Source organism: Python bivittatus, unplaced genomic scaffold (assembly GCF_059951505.1).
Source record: "Python bivittatus isolate LINGU-HERP-01145 unplaced genomic scaffold, Pbiv_v1 ctg000080_np1212, whole genome shotgun sequence".
NCBI classification, from domain to species: Eukaryota; Metazoa; Chordata; class Lepidosauria; order Squamata; family Pythonidae; genus Python; species Python bivittatus.
The window spans coordinates 66,705,414-66,729,335 of NW_028277035.1; the positions used below are offsets into that span (position 1 = coordinate 66,705,414).

The following is a 23,922-nucleotide window of genomic DNA, read 5'->3' on the forward strand; positions in this document are numbered from 1 at the left end:
GAAACTGAGCAAACTCAGGGAGGCAGTGGAGGACAGGAAGGCCTGGCGCAATATGATTCATGGGGTCACGAAGAGTCGGACACAACTTAACAACTGAACAACAACAACATAAGATGATGGTATTTCAGAAAACACATTTCTATTATGGAATTTTCTGCTGGTCTTAATTACTGCTAGTGCTGAGTCTACTTAGCTTTTAGCATCAAATGAATACATACATTTGTACAAATTCATTGCCTATTACAAACTATCTTCATAGTACAATACCATACCTATATTCTCAGATTTCGGTGGTGCTTTTTCCCAGATAAGTTAGTACAGTATATTTATATAGATTTATACATAAAATAAAAATAAATTTACAAAGTTAAAAATGTCCAGCTAACTATTAAAAACTTTTACAGATTTATTATTTTTAGATTACACGGTTCAATATTTAGGGAGCTGCAGCTCAGCATCATTGGGAGGGTAACATGCTATCCATCCCTGTTTTGAATGAAGATTTCTTCATTGCTTACCTAATTCTTGGAGTTCCCACATATATGGATCCACTCCACCATAGCTGTAAGATTCATATCGTTCCTGAGACCCCCCATCATTCCGGTCATCATCTCGTTTCAACAGTTTATTTTTTGCTTTTTTTGCTTTTTGAACAAGATCTAAAAAGGATAAAATGGTACATGTCACAAATTCTATTTATACATTTAAACATGATAGTTAAGACTTGCTTCTTTATAGTTGTCTCTGTGATAGTGTGGCCAACCCATGGATAGCATGGAGCAGGGCCCTGCATCCAATTTGCAATTTCCAGAATTCCCTAGAATGGGTTGGCCCGTGATTTTTAAACTCAGTTTGTCCTTTTGGCTGGATGAGAAAGTTTAAAGGCAAAATAGCATGTCTTAAAAACATCTCCCCCCCACCCCCAAAAAACCCCAAATCAGGCTGTATTTCCTAGATGGACAAGCTTAAGTGGCAAAATGGAGACCTTAATTCTTTGTTCTAAACCTGGCTTTCTAGCTCAGATTTCCTTGGCAGATATAACAGCTTTTTCTCCTCTCTCATAGGAATGGGATGCACATTATTCTGAAATTTGCACTAAAATCTGAAAATGAGAAGAATTACAAAAATGCCCACAAAACACAACCCTGAAAAAAAATCTCCTATTTGGTCTGACCTGTTGGGAATACAAATGTGTCAATTAGCCAACCAGTCCAATTATTGGCAGCTCACAGGAATATTTTGTACCCTGTATAGACTTAATTTGGGAAGCAATTTGTGCAACAGAACACTGGACAAAGCAGAAGGCAAGAGCACTTTAAAGGCAGAACAATGACGCATTTAACAGCCTTCAGAGAACTGGGAAACAACTTGTAAGGAGTGAAGGAAATTAACAGTTCAACACAACCACTTGCTCTTTGTGTTTATTGTGAATGGATTTCTAAGTGTTTGGCTATTTAAAGGAGGGGGGGATGCCCAATAATTAGCATATAAACATGTTACAATTATTTTGTACCTTTATGGCTACCACTATTCTTAAGCTCTTGTTACTAATTATTGTAGCCAATGACTGAAATTGTATGGTGACTAAGGACTGTTTACATACCACATTTCATCCCATCAGAGTATTCCCAAGAATGACTCTGAATGTCTGAAAATATAATGAAACTAATGCGTCAAAATCACCATGACAATCAACAACACATACAGCTAGAAGTAGCTTGACTTAGTCTGGGTCCTCAGGGACAGAAATGGACATGAACCTAGAAACATTAGCATGACTTATGAAACAGTATGTTGTATGGCTAAAATTGTAGGTAGCGAATAGCACTAAACTGATATTAATGATTATTAATGAACTTGCACTAGTTTCCCAAAATCATGGTATCAGATAGCTATGTATAGTGTGTATCCTGTATTCTTCTGGCACCCTGGCTAAAGTATCCCTTTTGTTCTGACTAAAGCAACAAGAGCAAGAAACCTGAAGACCATCAGGAATGACTAAGTTACTCAGGTGGTAGCTCAGGGGGCAGCATGTAGCTGCCTATGTGCATCCTTCACTACTTAAACTGACGGGAACTGCCCCATGGTACTTAAGAAACTTCCAAGCACCCATCCAATCACAAATGACCACTTCAGCCAGAGAACTCACAATTAACCAATTCTAAATGGCGCTCACTCTCACAATCAGCTATTTAAAGTAACAGATGGGCATATATAGTATTACCTTTTACTTTTATCTCCTGGTGTCATGACTTTTCTGTAACTAGCTAGATACCCCATACCAAATCCATTCCTATTTACCTCCTTTACATTCTTTGTTTTAAGGTCTGTAACTGAACCCAAGTTTGAAAGTCCAGTACTTTGTTTCTTTCATAGCGGAGGCCTTGGCTGCTGCCTCGAATAGGGAGGCGGCTGGGGCTTTGGACAGGATCGTGCCTATGCAACCTCTCTTGCCACATTGGCCCCAACACTCCCCGTGGTTTACGGAGGAGTTGAGGGTGCTGAAGAGGGTTAAGAGGCGTCTAGAGCGCCGCTGGAGGAAAACAAAGACTGAATCCAACCGAACACAGGTTAGAGCCGCTATCAAGGCCTACCTTGTGGCAATAAGAGCAGCGAAGCGCCACTACTTCTCCACCCTTATTGCATCCGCAGAATGCCACCCGGCGGCCCTGTTTAGGATCACTAGGTCCCTCCTTGGTAAGGGGGATGTGGAGGTTCATTTGCAGGGCAGTGAGGAGGAATTTTCGGAGCATGTGCAGGACAAAGTCGCTCAGATTCGTTCCAAGTTAGACTCCGAGCGTGGGGCAGGGTCTGGGGAGATACCGGGAGACCGTTCTTGCCCAGTTATCTGGGAACAGTTTGATCCTGTTGTTCCTGAGGAAGTGGACAGGATCCTGGGGACTGTGAAGGCCACCACTTGCCATCTTGACCCATGCCCCTCCTGGCTGGTGAAAGCAGCTCGGGAGGTGACATGTGGCTGGATCCAGGCGATGGTTACTACATCCTTTCAGGAGGGAGTGTTTCCAGCTGCTTTTAAGTAGGCATTGGTGCACCCCCTCCTCAAGAAACCCTCCCTGGATCCTACTGTGCTGGACAATTTTCGTCCAGTCTCCCACCTCCCCTTTTTGGGGAAGGTGGTTGAGAAAGTGGTGGCATCACAGCTCCAAAGGGTTCTGGAGGAAATGGATTATCTGGATCCCTTCCAATCAGGTTTCAGGCCTGGTTATGGAATGGAAACGGCACTGATCGCACTTATGGATGACCTCTGGCAGGAGCGGGATAGTGGAAGTGCGACCATCCTTGCTCTCCTTGATCTCTCCATCCCAGGTGAAGTAAGTGATGCCGTGGCCACCCTTTCGCGGTGCCTGGAGACTGTAAGGGTCTGGATGGGGAATAACAGGCTTCGGCTGAACCCTGGTAAGAGTGGCTGTGGGTTAATGGCTCCTCTGTGTCCGGGACTTTGTCATCTTTGGTGCTGGATGGGGTGGCACTGCCCCAGACAGACCCAGTGTGTAATCTGGGGGTCCTCCTAGACTCATGGCTCCTGCTTGAAGAGCAGGTGGCAGCCGTGGCAAGGAGGACCTTTGCACAACTTCGGGTTGTGCATCAGTTACACCCTTTCCTGGATTGGGATGCCCTTCGAACAGTCACTGATGCCCTTGTTATCTCCCAGATAGACTACTGCAATGTGCTCTACATGGGGCTACTCTTGAAGAGTATCCGGAAGCTACAGCTGGTCCAGAATGCAGCCGTACGGGCTATTTTTGGAGTCCCAAGGAGGGCCCATGTAACGCCACTGCTCCACGAGCTGCATTGGGTACCAGTTTGCTTCCGGGTCCAATTCAAGGTGTTGGTTATCACCTTTAAAGCCCTACGTGGCATGGGACCAGGTTACTTAAGGGACCGCCTTTCCTCTAAGACTTCAACCCGTCCCACCTGATCACACAGATGGGGCATGCTTCGGACCCCCTCAGTAAAAGAACTTCAATTAGCGGGGTCCAGAAGGCGGGCCTTCTCTGCGGTAGCCCCCGCTCTTTGGAACATTCTGCCCCCGGAGGTGCGACTGGCCCCCTCACTCCTGGTAGAGCTTTGAAGACCTGGTTCTGCCACTTAGCCTGGGGTGGGGAGGGAATACCTCAAGCATGGGGATGGCTAGCCCCATAGAGGCCTTCTGTCTTCAGCCTTAGATTTTTCATTTTCTTGGACTCTCCTTCCCCTTTTTTAGAAATGCTTTTAAACTGATGTTTTATGTATTTATATATATTTATGTTTTTAATGTTCGGTGTGACTCGCCCAGAGTTCCCCCATTGTGGAGAGATGGGCAGGTGAGAAATTTAATAAACAAACAAACAAACAAACAAACTGGAGGGATTCTATATGGATAGATTCTGTGCTGAAAAGCACCAAGTCTCTCTGGCTAGCTTCCATATGCAGCCCAATGTAAGGGCTTTATTTACAGAGAGCTGTGTCTTTCAAATAAACTGCTAAATGAATTAAATGGTTTGTTCACTTGATGAACAAACAGGACTTCTTAAGCTGCACGTTGAAGACTTCCAAATGTTTCAAGTCAAGCTTCACCATTTTCAGGTTTTTAATTAAGTTTCATTACTTCCCTACTTAATTGTTGGCAATCTTTTCTTCAACTGCTCCACTCTTTTACTCAAAGTGTCTTATGTGTTTGTAGCCAAGAGTTCAAATTTTGTTTCCTTAGTCCAAAGCACATTCCTCCAAAATATTTTAGGCTTATAAAGGCTTTCTTTTGCCAACTTTAGATAATGACTTTTGTGATGAGTTAGAGAAAAGGTTTCCTTTTGCCAACTTTCCCCTGCAGATCTTTGTTGAATAAGTAATGCTATACTGCAGAACTGTGGACAACTACTCCACAGTCCAAACTTCTGCACCTATCACATTCATTGTTTTCTTATTTTAAACAACTGCACAGAAATTTTAAGTGTGCATTCACATTTGCAAAAAAATAGTCTTATTTCACTTGTACCATGAACAGATTATATCAGCTTCAATTCACACAGGGATACATTGAAACATAATTTGACAGTGATGCCTTAACTTTTGCATGCATGGTATGTACCGATTACTTTACAAACAATACTGATGCTAAAGGCTCCCAAGGGGCTTACAATCTAAATATCCATGTTGTCTTCTCAGTACATTTGCCTCATAAAACAGTTTGTGGATTGTATTTTTTATAGTAAAAAGGGATTTAAATCCACACTGAGAGGCTTCCTGAAGTATCAATTACTGGGCTTATCATAGCTGTGCCAAAGAAAACAGCATTGTTGAGGGATTCTGTTCTTTGTGAATTGCTAGATTGTGTCATATAGGCACAGCAGAGTATGTGGAAACACTCTGCTTTCAACATGATATCTTGGTTCCTTCCATTCCTGGGTCATGTGTGGACATCATCACTATGCCTCCCCATGATTTATGAGTGTTAATTGTATTGCTGTAAGAGGGAAGGTGACATTATTTGTATTTTTAATAAATAAAAAATTATCACCTATGTTAATGAAACACATCAGACTACTACACTATGCCAGTAATATATTGATGTAAGCAAGTGAAAGCATTAGCAGGACCATTCTTTTATTAAATACTGTACAAAAAGATTATTCTATCAGATACTGTGCCTTGGATACTAGTCTAAAACAACTGATAAAAGTTCAGTATCTTAAACTCAACTTAGTTTCATCAACTGATTTTAATAAGAGAAATATTTTAAGCATGTGTCTGTTTGGGGCATGAAAAATTGTAAATTTTATTAGTGTGATTACTGACCCTGAAAGATAGATGTACCAACACATTATTAATTATCACAAGTGAATTAAAAACATTGTTTGTATTCAATTTCCCACACTATGTAACCTAGCTATAAAAAGTGTGGCCATCATTCCTTCTGCAGCATTCATGGCTCCAGAATAGATAGGTTTACAATTGGGGAGGATTTAGACATGTCTAAGGGTGAAGAGTGTCTTAAAGAGGCACCCATTTCATTTTTTAAGACCCTCCACCCGCCATACCAGTTGCATACTCTTGCTATGCAACTAACAATTGGCTTTCTGTGTATTGTCAAAGGCTTTCACGGCCGGCATACGATGGCTGGTGTGGGTCTTCCGGGCTGTGTGGCCGTCTTCTTCAAGAACTTCAAGAACACGGCCACACAGCCCGGAAGACCCACACCAGCCAATTGGCTTTCTATTCATCTTAATAAAGCTTACATACTGCTACACAGTGACTGCCAACATATATACATAGTAAGCAAAGAGATGTGTGTTACATATGTAACAATAGGAATTAGAAGGCCTTACTCTTTAGTTGTCCTTTAACATCTCTGTCTTCACTTGAATGTTCTTCATAATGAGATTGGAGCTGATGAAATGACTGCAGGTCCTTCAGACACAGGGGACATAGAAAGCCCTCTCTCACCTCCCCAGGATCATCAAATGGAGGTGTGTAGCTTGTTGCCATAATGGTCCAAGGTCCCTGAGGTTATTGCGTTTCTCCAAATCTCAGGTGCTACAGAACACTGTATGCCATGAGTAAAGAACTGAACATACAGTGAGGAAATAGTTATTGCTCTTGTTTTTTCTGCAAAATATTCCCCTGAAAAAGATGCAAAGAGTAATTTTAAATGGAAGAAGCTATTTAATTTGGTAAATATATTTTCTCTGATATGTTAATACACTTTTAATGTTTTATTTCAGAAGACCAAGAGATAGGCAATGTGGTTCTCAGAGTCTCCAAGATGTCCCAGATGCCTCCTTTAAATACCTACTAGGATTCCTAAATAAATGTTTAATTAAAATTAAGTAAATATGAAGCTGGAGTGCTGCAAAACAATCTAACATCACATATGTTTTGAATGACGCCTTTTGCTCCCACACAGATCTCACTAAGATTATAGAAAGTATTACATGGGGATAGTTCATGTTCTGGTAAACAGACATTCTGTGGACTGTTGTGCTAATAATCGTGGCTATTTTGTGAGCCAAGCCTTAACAATCATGTTGCCTCCCACCACGTGATTTCAAAATTCCAAAGGTGTCCCAGCCCAAGAAGGTTCCATACCTCTGAAATAGACTCTGTTTCTGCTCTGGAGTATGTACACTAAATTGGTAAGGAAAAATACTCTTTTTATATGCCTCTGGAAGCCATCCTAAATTCTGCAGGACAGTCTTCCCCAAACTGACACCATCCACATATTTTAAACAGTAGGTTTCATGCTGTCAAATCATTGTCTATGCTGTCTGATTTGAAGGGTGCCAAACTGAAATAGCTGTTATAGGGCAAGCCTAAATTCAAAGAAACAGAAAACAATATTTCATTTAGATAAAAAGAGTAGGAATTAAAAAGAAGGCAATTTTAAAAGCATATGATATAAATCACTCAATCAACAAGTTAACTGAAATTAATGTAAGCAAATATGCATAGGATGCCATGTTATTTCATACTGTTGGTAAACATCCAGCATATCTGAATTACTCAATTAGGCCAGTGACTAAACAAGAAAAACAAAGCAATTAAAGTGAAAGAAATATGCAAGAATAATAAAAGGTTTCAAAACACAGAAAGAGGTGAGCACATAAGATATGTATAGCAAGATATTAATACACCACCAAAGTGTCCTTAATTTTTAGCTATACATCAGCTGAAAATAGATCTACCTATGCTTAGAGTAAACGCAGATCAATTAATTGCAGTTAATTATGACCAAGGCTCACTTACTGAATCATGATTAAAAACTCATTGTGATCTGGATCCAATCCAATCTTTAACCTATTTATTTAAATTATGCATTTTTTCTTCTTCTAACACACTCTTTATGATCGGTACATATCAAGCTGGCCATTCAAGTTCCATATAATAAGGCAAGAATTTCACTAAAATAACCTAAATATGAAAAAAGAAGATCCTCTAAATTATTTTTAAAGCTGACTTCTCAATGTTTTGCTTTTCACTATACAAAAATTATTTTATTTGATTTTCAAGAAAACTAAGATGTCAACATCCACAGTATCCTTTTTTGGTCTCCTAAACTAGATAGTCCTAAATTTGCTAAAATGCTCCTATATATTTAAGCCATAATATTTTTATATCGATATGCTGAATGCATTAAGTGAAAATTCTGATTCACACTGGTGGTTACGAGAACAGAATCTGGGATGTAACAAATTAATTCAAACTAAAAAGCTATTACTTTGAATATGAATGCTTAGAGAACTAAATGGCATTTTCAGTTGCTGATTCCATATGTTAAAGGAATCACCATTCTGACAAAACCGAAAGAGTAAAAAAGATCAAGGAGTTTACTCATATGATATACAATCGTATATAAAGATGTGGGCTTTCTGGAAAATTTTATTATGCCAATGGGAATAATTCAAATTAGGATATCTGTCACAATATCCATAGTTTGCGCAAATATTGGGCCTTTATTATTTTAGGTTAAAAAAAAACCCAAATGTAGGCTATTTTATTAGGGTTGCTAACAACTATACAGGTAGACCTCACCTAACAACTGCAATTGGGATTGGAATCTTGTTGAGCGAAGCAGTCGTTAAGTGAGATGCCCACATGACTGCTTCGCTCAACTACTGCAATCCGGACATTCCCAGTTGCGGTCATTAAGTGAACTCCCAGGTCATTAAGCGGATGGAGCGAAAGCGCTGTCTGCTGAAAGTTTTCAGCTCAGCGCAGAGCTGAAATCCTTCCAGAAAACAGCTCTTTGAGAGCGAAAGGGCTGCCTGATAGTTTCAACTCCACATCGAGCTGAAATCCCCCCAGCAGGCAGCCCTTTCATTCTCAAACATTCCTAAAGCCTGCCAAAGGGTTTGCCCTCCCCTCTGTGAACGGAGGGGAAATCCTTCCTGGAGCTGGAGGAACGGAGCTCAAATCTTCAGGATATGAGTTCCATTCCTGCATACTGCTGCATCCCCTCCGCTTGCAACTTTCCCTGCTGGCTTCTAATGGGGAAGTGGGCAGAGAAAATTCCAAATGGTGATCAAATAATCATAGGGTGCTTGGCAACCAGTTGTAAATGCAAGCCGATTGCCAAGTGCCTGAAATGCGGCCATGTGACTGGGGGGGGCGGGGTGAAGTTTTATGATGAAGTGTCGTAAAGCACCCCGAGGCTGTCGTAACTTCAAAGCGTCATTAAGCAAATGGCTGTTAAGCAAGGACTACCTGTATGTGGAGAAAAATTACTTTATTGGAATTTTAGAAACAAAGTTGGGCAACTGCATTGTACTTTTAGCTTCTCATTCTTCTAGAGCAATTGCCTGAAAAACAAAAATAGAACTTGGATACAGGTAGTCCTCGAGTTATAGCCATTCAAAGTTACAGCGATGCTGAACGAATAGTACTTCACCTGGTTCCCAAAGTTACAGCTGTTGTAGTGCCCCCACAGTCATGTGATCAAAATTTAGGTGCTTGGCAGCCCACCCGCACTTACTATTGCAAGGGTAATTCAACTCCCCCCACCCATCTGCCCCCCTCTCTGCCCTTTTGTTCCCCAACACTCTGCAGCCCCTGCTGTCCTGTACTCTGTCACCCCCAGCTCACCTTCGCCATCTTCTTGCTCCCACTGCTAACCAAGCACAAGCCTGGTCTTTTGTGAGGCAGCTCCCGGCCACACAAGACCTTTTTGCCGAAGTCACACATGGCAGGCGGCTTCCTCATGAGACCTCGGCAAAAAGGCCTCATGTGGCCAGCAGCTGCCTTGAGAAGGGCCAGGCCAGGCGTGCTGGGTCAGCAGCGGGATAAGAAGACAGCAAAGGACAGCTGGGGGCAGCAGAGTGCAGAGTGGCAGGAGCCATGGAGTGCAGAGTGGCGAGGGCCGCTGTGGCTTTCTGCCATGCTGCTGGGCTGGGCTGGGCCAGACCAGGCCAGCTGGGGCTTCACACTGCAGTTCTGGGCTGAGGCAGCTGTAGCTCTGCACTGCAGCTCTGGGGCTTCTTACCACCCCGGAACTGCAGCATGCCAAGAAGCCTGAGCTGCAGCACAGCAAGCAGCCCCAGAGCCATGCAATTCTAGGACTGCTTGACACCCTGTCAGGCAGGGTGCAGGGTGGCTAAAAGGGCAGAGATGGTGGTCAGGGAATATGCAATTGGGGGGAGTTGAAGGGGAGGCAGTCTCTTACCTTGGAAGAACCAAGGCTTGGGGCTGGGAGGGACCAAGCAAGGAACGGTCTGGATCAGGGTGGGTCCTTGGTTAATGACTGGTAGGATTCAGTTAACAACAGCAATGGGAAATTCCAGGATTGCCACTGCTAAGTGATGCGGTCACGTGAGGTGGCACTTTATGAACACATCACTTAGCGATGGAAATTCCAGTCCCAATTGCCATTGTAACTGGAGGACTATGAGTGTGAACCTTGCCTGAAGTGGATAATTGTGACCTATGGAAAATTTTCCAGGCCAAATCACTGATCATACAAACTCATAATTCCTTGAAGTAACTTTGTAACTAGAATAATATGCCACAAGCAAGGAATATAAAGGAACAAGTTATATTATTATCTGGACAAGCAAGGCCTATAAGACAAAGATGGATGAAGTACCTAAAAAAGAGCCATGCTATTCTGTAATTTTTGCATCATTAACTGTCTCAACTTCCTGTGAGCATCACACATACAATCTACAGTGACTGATGCACAATTAATGCTCAGCACATCACTATGCTCATCTTCTATTACCAAGCTTTTTTTTTTTTTAATTACATAAGGTGTGAGCAGCCTTTGGATTCAGATGTCCTTTCGTGAAGCATCCAGATTCCCCTCCAAATGTGCTCTGAATTTCAATGATACAATATCTGTCCACTTGCAGATGATGGAGAAAAAAATGAAAACTGTAGTGTAAAACAAAATTAGCACTCTTAAAACAAGCAGATTTTTTTTTTATCAAGGTGGCTAATAATCTAAAATAGAACACAAGTAAGAAAGACAGAAAGAAATACAGTTAAAAACATTGAAGCAACCTCATTCCAGTCTTCAGTGTTGGCATCTTATCCAGGCCAGGAGTGGGTTTTCTACTAATTCACTGTCTAAATCTTGCACTGGCCTCTTCCAACTCCATGATTTGATTCTATGAACCAAGAGAGTTAAGGCATCCGATTCTGAGGCAAGAGCAAAAGTAGGCCGATTCCCTTTTCTTCAGGCAGGGTATTTCTACAGTCAACAACCACAAGATAGTTATTTGACAGAAGCCAGTTCCCCCGAATACAAGGATGGAGACTGCTTGTACTCTTATTCATCACTGTTTCTGCCACAGCTCCTGACCCCTGTCAGGAAAAGAAGTGGGAAGAACTGATACCCCTCTGTATTTTTTTATAAAATCGAAAAAGGGCGGAGAGGGCAGGACGAGGAGAAATGGAGACTCAGGCTTATGGGGAGGGAAGAGGCAGCCGGAACATCAATCATGGAAATCCTGAAAAGCAGGAATCTGTCTGGGGCGAAAGCCGGCTCTGGCTCCTTTACCCCCGGAATCCCGAAACCCGCAGGCCCGTGAACGCCGCCCACAGGCATCAGGATGGGGGGAAGCGCCAAGAATATGGCAGGGGGACAAAGCCCCAAGCAATGCCAGGCTCGGGGAAGGGCGAGACAGCGGCGGGAGCGGCGGGCGAAAGGGACCGCAGGAAGGGCAGCGAAGGGTCTCCCTCTCCGACTAGACCCCAGCGGCTCTATGCGCCCCCAAGGAGGGGAGCGAGGGGGCAACTCTCACCTCAGCCTCGCGGAGGCGGCGGCCCGAAGGCCGAGCGACCAAAACCCGCCTCGGATGCCCAGGAAGCGACAGGGCCCTCTTACAGGCAGCGGTCTATCGATCGCAGAAACGCCGATGCGAAGAAGGGCCGCTCAGCCTAGGCGGAGAAAGGGCTGGTGAAGAAGAGTACCGAACAATCGATAGGAGGCAAGCGGAGGGTGGGGCTGAGCGGGCCGCTCGCGCTCGCCCGGCTTCAGCTGGGGCTGTTCGGTGGGGAGAGGCGAGGTGGGGAGGCCTCAAAAATCCGGATGACCACTAGAGGGCGAGGCTGCAGTTTCCTGCAGCCCAGATTGGGAGCTGGGTCAGACCGACTTAAGTTTGGTAAAGTGTTCATTAGGTAAACTGAGGGCTCTCTAGAGCAGATTAGGAAGCTGAAAATACGTTATGGAAGGAGGCAGTGCCAAGCCACTCGGTAGCAGGAGTCGAGCTCGCTTTATCTTTCTAGCCCAGTCATTTTGGTTGATATTGGAAAGTTAAGTAGGCTCAGACCTGGCTAGTACTTTAGGGTGAGACCATCAGCAAATTCGGGGGCTATAAGGTTGACTGGAAAGGGGGGGAAATCCTTGGACAGATAGTGCCAGAACACCCGTTGTTGCTACAAAAAAACAAAACGAATGCGGCAGACAGGAGTTGAGTTTGACTGAGGAAAAGTTGGTTGACTTAGAAAAGCTTGGGCCTAAAATAAGGACAAATCAGATAAGACCTGGTGACATTTTGATGTCCTGGTCTACAGTTCTCATGCTCTGAAACAAGCTCAGAAAGTGGCTATGCAGGCCAGGAATCCAGCAAACTGTAGATAGTTTGGGCAAGGCTGTGATTCATAAAGCTGCAGGTGGAGAAAGGTGAAGGTTTTTCACAGCAACAGCAGCACATTTGTTGCACAAAAGTAGTGGTGGCCATAGACTTGAACAGCAAATTAGAGAAACCCACAAACCCAGGTCACACAACATGCTGAGCCACCATGGTGGTGTCTCTTGTTGACTTTACAAGTTGAGTGAACTCAGCCATTGTACTTTGTAAGCCACGCTTTTATCCCTATCATCATCATCATCATCCCTATGGAATACGCTCCCCCCTGAGATGAGGCAGGCCCCTACTCACTCAACCTTCTGGAAAGGGATAAAGACCTGGCTCTGCCAACTCACATGGAGCCAGAAGAGGAGCAACAACCCTGGGGATGGCTAGCACCTTGATGATGCTCCTGTAAGTTAATATCCTTATCTACCAACAGTACCTTGGGAGATATTTGTGTATGGATATGGTTTTTATTGTATTTTTATTGTATTTTAATTAATATTTATTATTGTTTTTACTGTAAACCGCCCAGAGTTGCTTCCTAGTGAGATGGGCGGTGACCAAATTTTAAATATAAATAAATATAAATAAATACTTTTATTAGCACAATCTGGAACCCAGCCAGTTGCCATTTGTTGTTGTTAGATTTTTATCCTGCTTTTTTTTTTTTTAATATTTGGTGAACTCAAGGCAGTGAACATAGGTATTACTCCTGCCTTCTACTTTCCCCACAACAACAGCCCTATGAGGTAGGTTGGGCTTACGGAGAATGACTGGCCCAAAGTCAGCCACCAGCTTTCATGCCTAAGGGAGACCTAGAACTCACCATCTCCTGGTTTCTAGGCCAGCACCTTAACCACTACACCAAACTGACTCATTTGTTAAAAAAATGTTTCGCCATCTATCTAATTTAATATCCACTGTGGATTAATTTGCCTTAATTCTGTGGAAAGAGAAATACACCCAACACATGTTCAGAAGGGAGATTGGCTGGATACAGAAACAAGTCAGATATATTCTGCCTTCTTGCCAGTAGATATCTGGGTGGAAATGCCTACCTTTGCCATTAATTAATGGGGAGCTAATAATTGTAGTATTCAAGGGGGTTGTGGAGGTTTCAGCTTGTCATAGCTCCAATAGAAACTGGGTTGTTACATTATTTTACATGTTTTTAGCTGGCACAGTTGCAAACAATGCAACAAAAATAACTTCTGAATTCATCCTCAGACATGATACAGGGAAAAGCCTCACATTAGCTTGGTGAAATTTTCAGTGGCTTATACCATTGAGAATTTACGCTCCTAAGGAGTGCTTGACTGGGGAGAATTAAGTATTAGTAAGCATCCCAATGAAGTGGATATTTGACTCATTTTCCCAAGGGGACTGAATGAAGTTATTAAAATGTAGCCAACTCAAATCTTTCATCCACATTATTAGTCAATATATAATGTGAAGTTCACATGTGAGCAAACTCAGGGAGGCAGTGAAGGACAGGAAGGCCTGGCGCAATATGGTTCATGGGGTCACGAAGAGTCGGACACGACTTAACGACTAAACAACAACAACAACAATGTGAAGTTCAGGCAGTTTAAAAAAATCAGGCACCCACTGTTTCAACAAAACATTCATTTTGCATTTTAGTTGTTGTTGTTGTTTAGTCGTTAAGTCGTGTCCGACTCTTCGTGACCCCATGAACCATATTGCGCCAGGCCTTCCTGTCCTTCACTGCCTCCCTGAGTTTGCTCAGTTTCATGCTCATTGCTTCAGTGATGCTATCTAACCATCTCATCCTCTGCCGTCCTCTTCTCCTTTTGCCTTCAATCTTTCCCAGCATCAGGGTCTTCTCCAAAGAGATCTCTCTTCGCATTAGGTGACCAAAATATCTGAGCTTGAGCTTCATTATTGATCCTTCCAATGAGCAATCAGGGTTGATTTCCTTTAAGATTGACTGGTTTGACCTCCTAGCAGTCCAGGGGACTCTCAAGAGTCTTCTCCAGCACCACAGTTCAAAGGCATCAATTCTTCGGCGCTCTGCCTTTTTTATGGTCCAGCTCTCACAGCCATACATTACTACTGGAAAAACCATAGCTTTGACTATGCGGATCTTTGTCGGCAAGGTGACGTCTCTGCTTTTTAATATGCTATCTAGGCTTGCCATAGCTTTCCTCCCAAGGAGCAAGCGTCTTTTAATTTCATGGCTGCAGTCTCCGTCTGCGGTGATCTTGGAGCCCAAATAAATGAAGTCTGTTACTGCTTCCATTTCTACCCCTTCTATTTGCCAGGAATTGATGGGTCCAGATGCCATGATCTTAGTTTTTTTAATGTTGAGTTTCAAGCCAGCTTTTGCACTCTCCTCTTTCACCCTCATCAAGAGGCTCTTTAGTTCTTCTTCACTTTCTGCCATTAGGGTGGTATCGTCCGCATATCTGAGGTTGTTGATGATTCTCCCTGCAATCTTAATTCCGGCTTGTGATTCTTCCAGCCTGACATTTCTCATGATGTACTCTGCATATAGGTTAAATAAGCAGGGTGACAGTATACAGCCTTGTCGTACACCTTTCCCTATTTTGAACCAATCGGTTGTTCCATGACCGGTTCTGACTGTTGCTTCTTGGCCCGCATACAGATTTCTCAGGAGACAGGTAAGGTGGTCTGGTACTCCCATCTCTTTAAGAATTTGCCACAGTTTGTTGTGATCCACACAATCAAAGGCTTTTGCATAGTCAATGAAGCAGAAGTAGATATTTTTCTGGAACTCTCGTGCTTTCTCCATGATCCAGCGAATGTTGGCGATTTGATCTCTAGTTCCTCTGCCTCTTCGAAACCCAGCCTGTACATCCGGTAGTTCTCGGTTCATGTATTGCTGAAGCCTAGCTTGTAGGATTTTGAGCATAACCTTGCTAGCATGTGAAATGAGTGCAATTGTGTGATAGTTTGAGCATTCTTTGGCGTTGCCCTTCTTTGGAATTGGAACATAAACTGACCTTTTCCAATCCCGTGGCCACTGTTGCGTTTTCCAAACTTGCTGGCATATTGAGTGCAGCACTTTAACACCATCATCTTTTAGTATTTTAAATAACTCAGCTGGAATACTGTCATCTCCACTAGCTTTGTTGTTAGCAATGCTTCCCAAGGCCCACTTGACTTCACTCTCTAGGATGTCTGGCTCAAGGTCAGTGACCACACCAGCATGGACATCGAGGACATTAAGATCTTTCTTGTATAGTTCTTCTGTGTATTCTTGCCACCTCTTCTTAATCTCTTCTGCTTCTGTTAGGTCCCTGCCTTTTTTGTCCTTTATCATGCCCATCTTTGCACTAAACGTTCCTTTCATATCTCCAATTTTCTTGTAGAGATCTCTAGTCTTCCCCATTCTATTGTTTTCCTCAATTTCTTTGCATTGTTCATTTAAGAAGGCCTTCTTATCTCTCCTTGTTATTCTCTGGAAATCTGCATTCAGTTGCTTATATCTTTCCCTTTCACCCTTGCTTTTCGCATTCCTTCTTTCCACAGCTATTTGTAAAGCCTCATCAGACAGCCATTTTGCTTTCTTGCATTTCTTTTTCTTTGGGATGGTTTTAGTTGCTGCCTCCTGTACAATGTTACGGACCTCCGTCCATAGTTCTTCAGGCACTCTGTCTACCAAATCTAATCCTCTAAATCTATTCATCACCTTCACTGTGTACTCACAAGGAATATGATCTAAGTCATACCTGAGTGGTCTAGTGGTTTTCCCTACATTCTTCAATTTAAGCCTAAATTTTGCAGTAAGAAGCTCATGATCTGAGCCACAGTCAGCTCCTGGTCTTGTTTTTGCTGTCTGTATAGAGCTTCTCCATCTTTGGCTGCAAAGTATATAATCAATCTGGTTTCGGTATTGACCATCTGGTGATGTCCATGTGTAGAGTCGTCTCTTGTGTTGTTGGAAAAGAGTGTTTGCTATGACTAGCTTGTTCTCTTGACAGAACTCTATTAGCCTTTGCCCTGCTTCATTTTGTACTCCAAGGCCAAACTTGCCTGTTATTCCGATTACTCCTTGACTTCCTACTTTAGCATTCCAATCCCCTATGATGAAAAGGACATCTTTTTGGTGCTAGTTCTAGAAGGTGTTGTAGGTCTTCATAGAAGCGGTCAACTTCAGCTTCTTCAGCATCAGTGGTTGGGGCATAGACTTGGATGACTGTGATATTGAATGGTTTGCCTTGGATACGCACTGAGATCATTCTGTCGTTTTTGAGGTTGTACCCCATTACTGCCTTTCCCACTCTCTTATTGACTATGAGTGCAACTCCATTTCTTCTAAGGGTTTCTTGCCCACAGTAGTAGATATAATGGTCACCCGAATTAAATTCACCCATTCCCGTCCATTTCAGTTCGCTGATTCCCAAGATGTCGATGTTCAATCTTGTCATCTCATGTTTGACCACATCCAGCTTGCCTTGGTTCATAGATCTTACATTCCAGGTACCTATACAATATTGTTCTTTGCAGCATCGGACCTTCTTTTCGCTTCCAGATACATCCACAGCTGAACGTCCTTTCGGCTTTGGCCCAGCCGCTTCACTCTTTCTGGAGCTACTTGGAATTGCCCTCCGCTCTTCCCCAGTAGCATATTGGACACCTCCGACCTGAGGGGCTCATCTTCCGGCGTCATATCTTTTAGCCTTTTAACATTGTCCATGGGGTTTTCTTGGCAAGGATACTGGAGTGGGTTGCCATTTCCTTCTCCAGTGGACCACATTTTGTCAGAACTCTCTGTCATGACCTGTCCGTCTTGGGTGGCCCTGCACGGTATAGCTCATGGCTTCACTGAGTTACGCAAGCCCCTTCGCCACGACAAGGCAGTGTTCCATGAAGGGGTGCATTTTAGTGCCTATGCCTTATTGTACAAACATGGTGTTCTCCAAATGTAACTAGGAATTCTGGGAGCTGATGGAAAGTTCTTCCATAAAATGGGCAACTTCCTTTAACCTGTAGGAGGTGATACAAGATCTATAATTGATTGTGACACATGCCTATGCTTTTCTTTTCTTTTTTAACATATACAGGATATCCAGCCCCAGAATAAGAAAGAGATTGACTGACAGAGTGTTTGCACTACAGTAGAGAAGAAAATATTAGAAGGTTACTAATTCAACATCAAAGATACCTGTCCACAAACCGTGAACTCTGAAGTGATCTTCCAAAAGCACCTTGTTAATTCTATCAGCATGTAGCATTCTTTTGGAGGAGTGCATAGATTGGAATACATCTTGCATGTAAACAAAGTTTTTAAATCAGGGTTTCACGCGGCTAATTGTAATTTTACAAGCGGTCTGTGGAAAAGTAATTAAGAATGCCACTAGGTGGTGTAGTTAGCACATCTGAACAAAGGCATGAGGTATTTGTTTTCTTATTCTATCAGATAGACCAATTAATCTGTGATAGGCAGTGCTCTTTTTTTCTAATTGGTATACAGTACCAGTCTCAGTTATATTACCGTTTACAACTAACCCACCTTTAATATTACCAGATCATAGTTTCCATTTTTCATTAGAGTGTCTTGGTTTTGTTTATATTTTGATGTATGAAAACTACACACACACACACACACACACACTGATCAACAAAACATTGAAAATAGAAAACATACACACACACAAACATTGATAAAACATATAATTTGAGTTATTTTTACAACCATCTGGAATGCTTCATAGAAGAATAAGATAAAAGGTTTCAGCCCAGTAATTTGGAAAAGAAGGTTAAGGAGCTTTGAATATTTAGTCAAGAAATCCAACTTTGGAATGATACAATGCCTTTATATCTGCTAAATTGGAAGTTGGTCATCTGTATTCACTGGGTATTGTATATTCATCAAATTGTATAAAACAGAAAATTATTACTTTCTGATTTTAAGAAACACAGAGCAGCCAGAACTGATCACTATGTTGTGGAAGTCAATAAATAATCAGGTTAGAAAAGGTAAATAATTCATAGCTTCAAAAATTTCATTTCATTTAATTATTGGCTTCTAGACCGAAACAACAGTAACAACCTGATACTGTTTCTACAACTCAGGACTCAGGGTGATGTATTTAATTATTGTGATTCAATAAATCACTTTAAAGACTGGATCCTGATGAACAAACTAAAGAATTTTTTGAACAAAATAAATATGAAGATTCCACAAGATCAGACTGCTGATTTGGCTGCACCATTATAATTAAAAACAATAATAGAAACTATTAAATCCATGAAAACAGGGAAGGTTCCTGGTCCAGACAGCTGTCTATAGAATGGTATAAAACATATATGGAATTTTTTGCTCCTGTGTTTTTGGGAGTATAAAATAAAGTTTTTGTGAATTGAGTTTTTCTTTGCCTTTTTATGAAGTATATATATAAGAGTAATATTGAAGCCAGGTAAGGATTTGACGGAGTATGCAAGGTATCACTGGTTTCTTTGCTAAATGTAAAGGCTAAAATTTTGAAAGAAATTCTGCCATGGAGATTGCAGATTACATTACCCTCGATCATCCTGTGCATTCTGGATTCATAATGCCAGTCTTCAGATAATATTAGATTGTTCTTTGATATTTTAGAGCAGTATTTCTCAACCTCGGCAACTTGAAGATGTGTAGACTTCAACTCCCAGATTTCCCCAGAAGCACGCTGGCTGGGGAATTCTGGGAGTTGAAGTCCACACATCTTCAAGTTGCTGAGGTTGAGAAACACTGTTTTAGAGTCAGAGAAACTTGAACTAGCAACAGTGTGTGCTTCATTGGATTTGGGAAAAGCCTTTGATATGGCACAGGTTAAACTTCTGAAATTAAAATTCCATTTTTATTAATTGGGATTGAAATGTGGTATCTTTATGGTATTTCTCAGCCTTACATGCCATTTCAGTCATAAAACCAAGCAGTGTGTGCTCCTATCCAATAACAAACTACAAGCAGGCCTTGACTTACAATGAAAATTGGGACCAGAATTTCTGTTGCTAAGCGATGCGATCATAAAGTGCAACCACATCACTTAGTGACAGCAATCCCTATAGTCCCAGTTGCTGCTGTTAACCGAATTCCACGGTCATTAGGGGAGGCAACTTCCTGCCAGCTTCCCACAAACAAAGTCAGTGGGGAAGCTGGCAGGAAGTTGCAAGTCCCAGGCTTGCAGGTAGGTAAGTGGCTGCTGCCAAGTGGGGGAGGAAGTGAGGGGGTGTGTGGGGGCATGGGGGAGGCACAGCAAGGTCAGAGAGGTTACAAGGGGGTGTGCAAGAGAACTACCTGTATAATATCATGTACCCCAAAATGAGCTATATAATGAAGAACAATAATAAATCCTGCCAAAGAAAACTCTTGCAAATAATTAATTAACCACTAACATAGGGGAAACCTAACTCTATGTTCCTACCCAAAGCCTTCCTGAAAAAGCCAGGTCTTCATGGCCGCCTAAATGTCATCCCAGCTGGTTCTGATCTGATCTGACAAGAATGCACTTTCAGGTAAGGGGGCAGCATCGGAAAAGGCCCGTCTTCCTAGCCTCTGGGGGTAATAGTCTTTCAGAATGGGGCCATAAACACAGTCTCCATTCCAAACCTTACTGAATGGGCAGAACGCTTGTACCAGATGGCTATCCTGTAACAGAGGATCCCTATGTTAATTCATGTTAGATATTTTAACTGAGTCTTTCAGAATGGGTGACCATAGTAAATGTAAATGATGATTATGATAGTAAAAATAAAAATCACTGGAAAAGGTTTTATGGCATAGACAGGCCCATCAATTTTCTCAGTCTAAATTGCAACTGCATGTGAAGGAGGGGCTTAATTTTTCAACTTTTAATTAGCTCTTCAAAACATTTGATATACTGCATGAAGAATTTGAACTGCATGAAATGGCTATAGATTCACTTAAAATACCTTTTGATTTCCCAGGACCTGATGTTTTAGCAGCGTTTGTAATTACCAAGTTACTTGTTGTGTTAGGAGTGGCATCATCAAAACTGGCAGATGATAGATGGACCATCATGGTGCCAGCCACACCCTTTCTGATCATACATGCAGTATCAACATGCACAAAAGGGATGGAACTTGCATTGTGACACTCCATCCACTATCTTGTCAATTTTGTCATGCACACACACAGACCCTGGAGTCTAAATCTATACTTTATTTCTAAAAGGAGCTGAAGGGTATTACTAAGATAATGGTAATTTGCAAGAAGCTTGGAAAGAGTTGCAATATTCTGTTTTAACAAATCAGTGATCCTGTGTTTTAAGTAACTTATGATCTTCAGATGAGACTAATCCTTCAAAAGATACTTTTTTGTGCTCATTGGATAGTTCAGTAGATGTTTAAGGAAGGTTGAATGTTAATCTTTTTATGCTGGAGGTGTAATGTAGTTAAGGGGGCTTTAACACATGGTTTATACTTGTTCTGTAGTAGACCCATTTTGGGCCAATAGTCAAGCCTTGGTTCATATTATTAGCAAAGAGAAAATAAGATTCAAAGAAGTTAATGTGATGTTAGAACAGAACAGAACAGAACAGAACAGAACAGAACAGAACAGAATAGAATAGAATAGAATAGAATAGAATAGAATAGAATAGAATAGAATAGAATAGAGGTGGTCCTCACTTAACGACAATTCATTCAGTGACAGTTCAAAATTGTGATGGCGCTGAATGAGTGGTAGCTACAACCAGTCCTTGAAATGCCAACCATCACAGTGTCCTGTGGTCATGTGGTTGCCATTTGTGACCTTTTTTGCCAGCTTCCTACAAGCAAAGTCAATGGGGAAGCCAATAGGAGGTCACAAATGGTAACCACATAATGTCCTTGCTTAAACAACCTATGGTGATTCAGTTAATGACAGCAACCAGGAAGTGCCAGAATTGCCATTGCTAAGCAAAACGATCACATGACATCGCACTTAACAACAGAAATTCTGGTGCCGATTGCCATCATTAACCAAAGACTACCTGTAGAATAGAATAGAATAGAATAGAATAGAATAGAATAGAATAGAATAGAATAGAATAGAATAGAATAGAATAGAATAGAATAGAATAGAATAGAATAGAATAGAATTTATTACAATCATAGACCAACATTGGCTTATGTACCAAAGACTTGGAACGATCAATTTAAAAAGAACTTTGGACATATCAGGCATGGAATTTAGCTAAAAAAATAATTTTAGGCTGCTGGAAAGAAGTTAACTCTCTGCACTTAAAATTCTGGACTGAAAAAATGTGTTCACCTCCAATACTGAACTGGTTGTCTAGCAGCAACATGGAAAGATTGATCAATATGATTCCATGTGTGCAAGTTTTAATTTATTGTTTAAAAAGTGAATTGTTTTTATATGTGTATTTTAATATAGAATATATGTTTTGTTTTATTGGGTTTCCCTTTCGGCTTTTTGTCTTGAGGTTTTTAATATGTTTTATATTTTATTGTAGGTATTTTCCTTTTTTTATACATCATAACAATAAAATAAATATTTTAAGATGTAAAAAATATTTTGGTAATATATATATAAGTACATTAATAATCTTAAGAAAAAACCAAGTTTTCAACATCAATATTCAGAATTACTGTTCAAAAACACATCTGTAACTATCTTTAAAGAGTTCTTTCTTGTAATTTTAAAAAAAAAAACTCCACTGATCTCAAGAAAGAAGTACTTTAATTTCCAGGGCTTTACTATAGTCAGTGTTGCAGCTAATGATAAATATTATACTCATTTTTTATGCCATACTATTTTATAACTTTTGGGGGGAAAGGGTATCTTAAAATTAAAGGGGCTAACATTTCTCAAGAGAAGCCAGATCCCACAAGACATCTGTGTTCCATGTGAGATTTTGAGATTTGAAACAATAATAACAGTAATAATATTTTTTTTACCAATGCTTTCCATTTTTTTTTCTTTATCCGCACATCATGTAAAATCATTTAGCGATATCCACTGCTTGAAAAGATTGTGACTCCTTTCTTAGAGGGATATTTGTTTCATACCCAGACTGAACAAAATGTTCTGACACCATAAAGGTATCTCTTTGCCCTGATGCTTATAAGATTGGAAAGCGAATTACTGTAATTGTAAGGATTTTCTTGATCCTTGATGCTCTTCTGATGCTAAAGTGTCCCTAAGTTGCAAGCTAAACTATGTCAACTTCTGGGTCTTTCAAGGACCTCCAGAACCCCTAGCAGCTAACATTGTTGCTGAAGCAAAAGCCCTTTTGTGTATATGAGGAGGATCCTTTTTACAAGTCCTGCCACATCCCATTTTGGATCAGGGGGGTGGGAGGGTGGAATACTTCCTAGCCAAGAACTTTAAACCTTGCACACCTAGACTTAACAAAAGTGTTACTGACCCACAAGCCATAGAATACACCAAGCTATCATTTGTTTTAATCAGAGTTTATCAAACAAGGGATTGTGGCTTGGTTTCTACAATATAAATTCTAGCTTGTAAACCAGAATGGCTGTATTCAGACATCGCATTAACCTATAATATTTTTATTACGTTTATACCCTACCTTTCTGCTTATGTAAGCAGTCATGGTTTAGTATAGTGTGTGAACTCAGAATCTCAGTCCTTCCTGGTGAGATAGTTCATAATATTATGGAGAAGAAATACCTACAGAATTCTCACTGTGTAAATTCACACAAAGCAAGTCAGTAAAAAGCCTAACAGCTGCATTAGTACAACATGCCAGGCTTGGTTAATTCTAAGTTTGATTTGGTTTGTTGGAGGGGTGGTATTGAGACTTAGTCTGTAGCGCAGTCCCACCCTATTTGGTTAATTCAGAATTCAGTCTATAGTGTGAAATAGAAAATGAATTAATTTACTAACAAAGTTAATTATTATGCAAATCAGACATATTGTGGGAAATCCCAGAGGACAGGGAAGACAAGGAAAAGTGGTCAGATTATTTCCAATTACATACAGTATGTAAAAACAGCACTATCTTTTTCTATAGTTTTGAAAAGCAATAACTATAAAACAGTGAATTTATACAAGGATACCATGTGCAACCTTATAGTTTTACAAATATGCATACCTGAATTTCACTTCCAAAAGCACACATTAGAAAATGGGGCATTCAATCAAGCCTCGTGTTTCTAATAGCTGTTAAATTAATTTATACCTTTACAAGGCTTTTCCTTTCATGAACTCTTCTCTAGTCGGACTCTTCTGGTGATACAGTTTGCATGGCTGCTGACAAGGATATTTCAAACTGGAACATAAGTTCCTTTTTCCTCCGTTTTGTGGAACAATCAGTACTCACTTTAATTTGTGATCATTTTGTTCAATAATAGTGTCATTAGGAGTAATATTTGCTGAAATTGCAAGGATTATGCAGCA

At 41.2% G+C, this 23,922-nt stretch overlaps 1 protein-coding gene across 6 annotated transcripts in view; it reads right to left on the reverse strand.

Moving 5' to 3' along the window:
* The window catches only part of RBSN (rabenosyn, RAB effector), a 25,620-nt gene extending 13,782 nt beyond the window's left edge, over positions 1-11,838 (reverse strand). The window contains exons 1-5 of one of the 6 annotated variants that reach the window (XM_007429465.4): positions 11,736-11,838; positions 10,993-11,182; positions 7,087-7,310; positions 6,327-6,621; positions 519-659 (exon numbers count right to left, since the gene is read on the reverse strand). In XM_007429465.4, coding sequence (XP_007429527.1) covers positions 519-659; positions 6,327-6,486 — 301 coding nt within the window. In that variant the 5' untranslated portion in view covers positions 6,487-6,621; positions 7,087-7,310; positions 10,993-11,182; positions 11,736-11,838. Of the gene's footprint in view, positions 1-518; positions 660-6,326; positions 6,622-7,086; positions 7,311-7,743; positions 8,763-10,735; positions 10,965-10,992; positions 11,296-11,735 lie in introns of those variants that run through there. The other 5 variants (XM_007429466.4, XM_025167457.2, XM_088134289.1 and 2 more) reach the window with 5 other exon arrangements.
* Between the last annotated feature and the right edge of the window lie 12,084 nt (positions 11,839-23,922).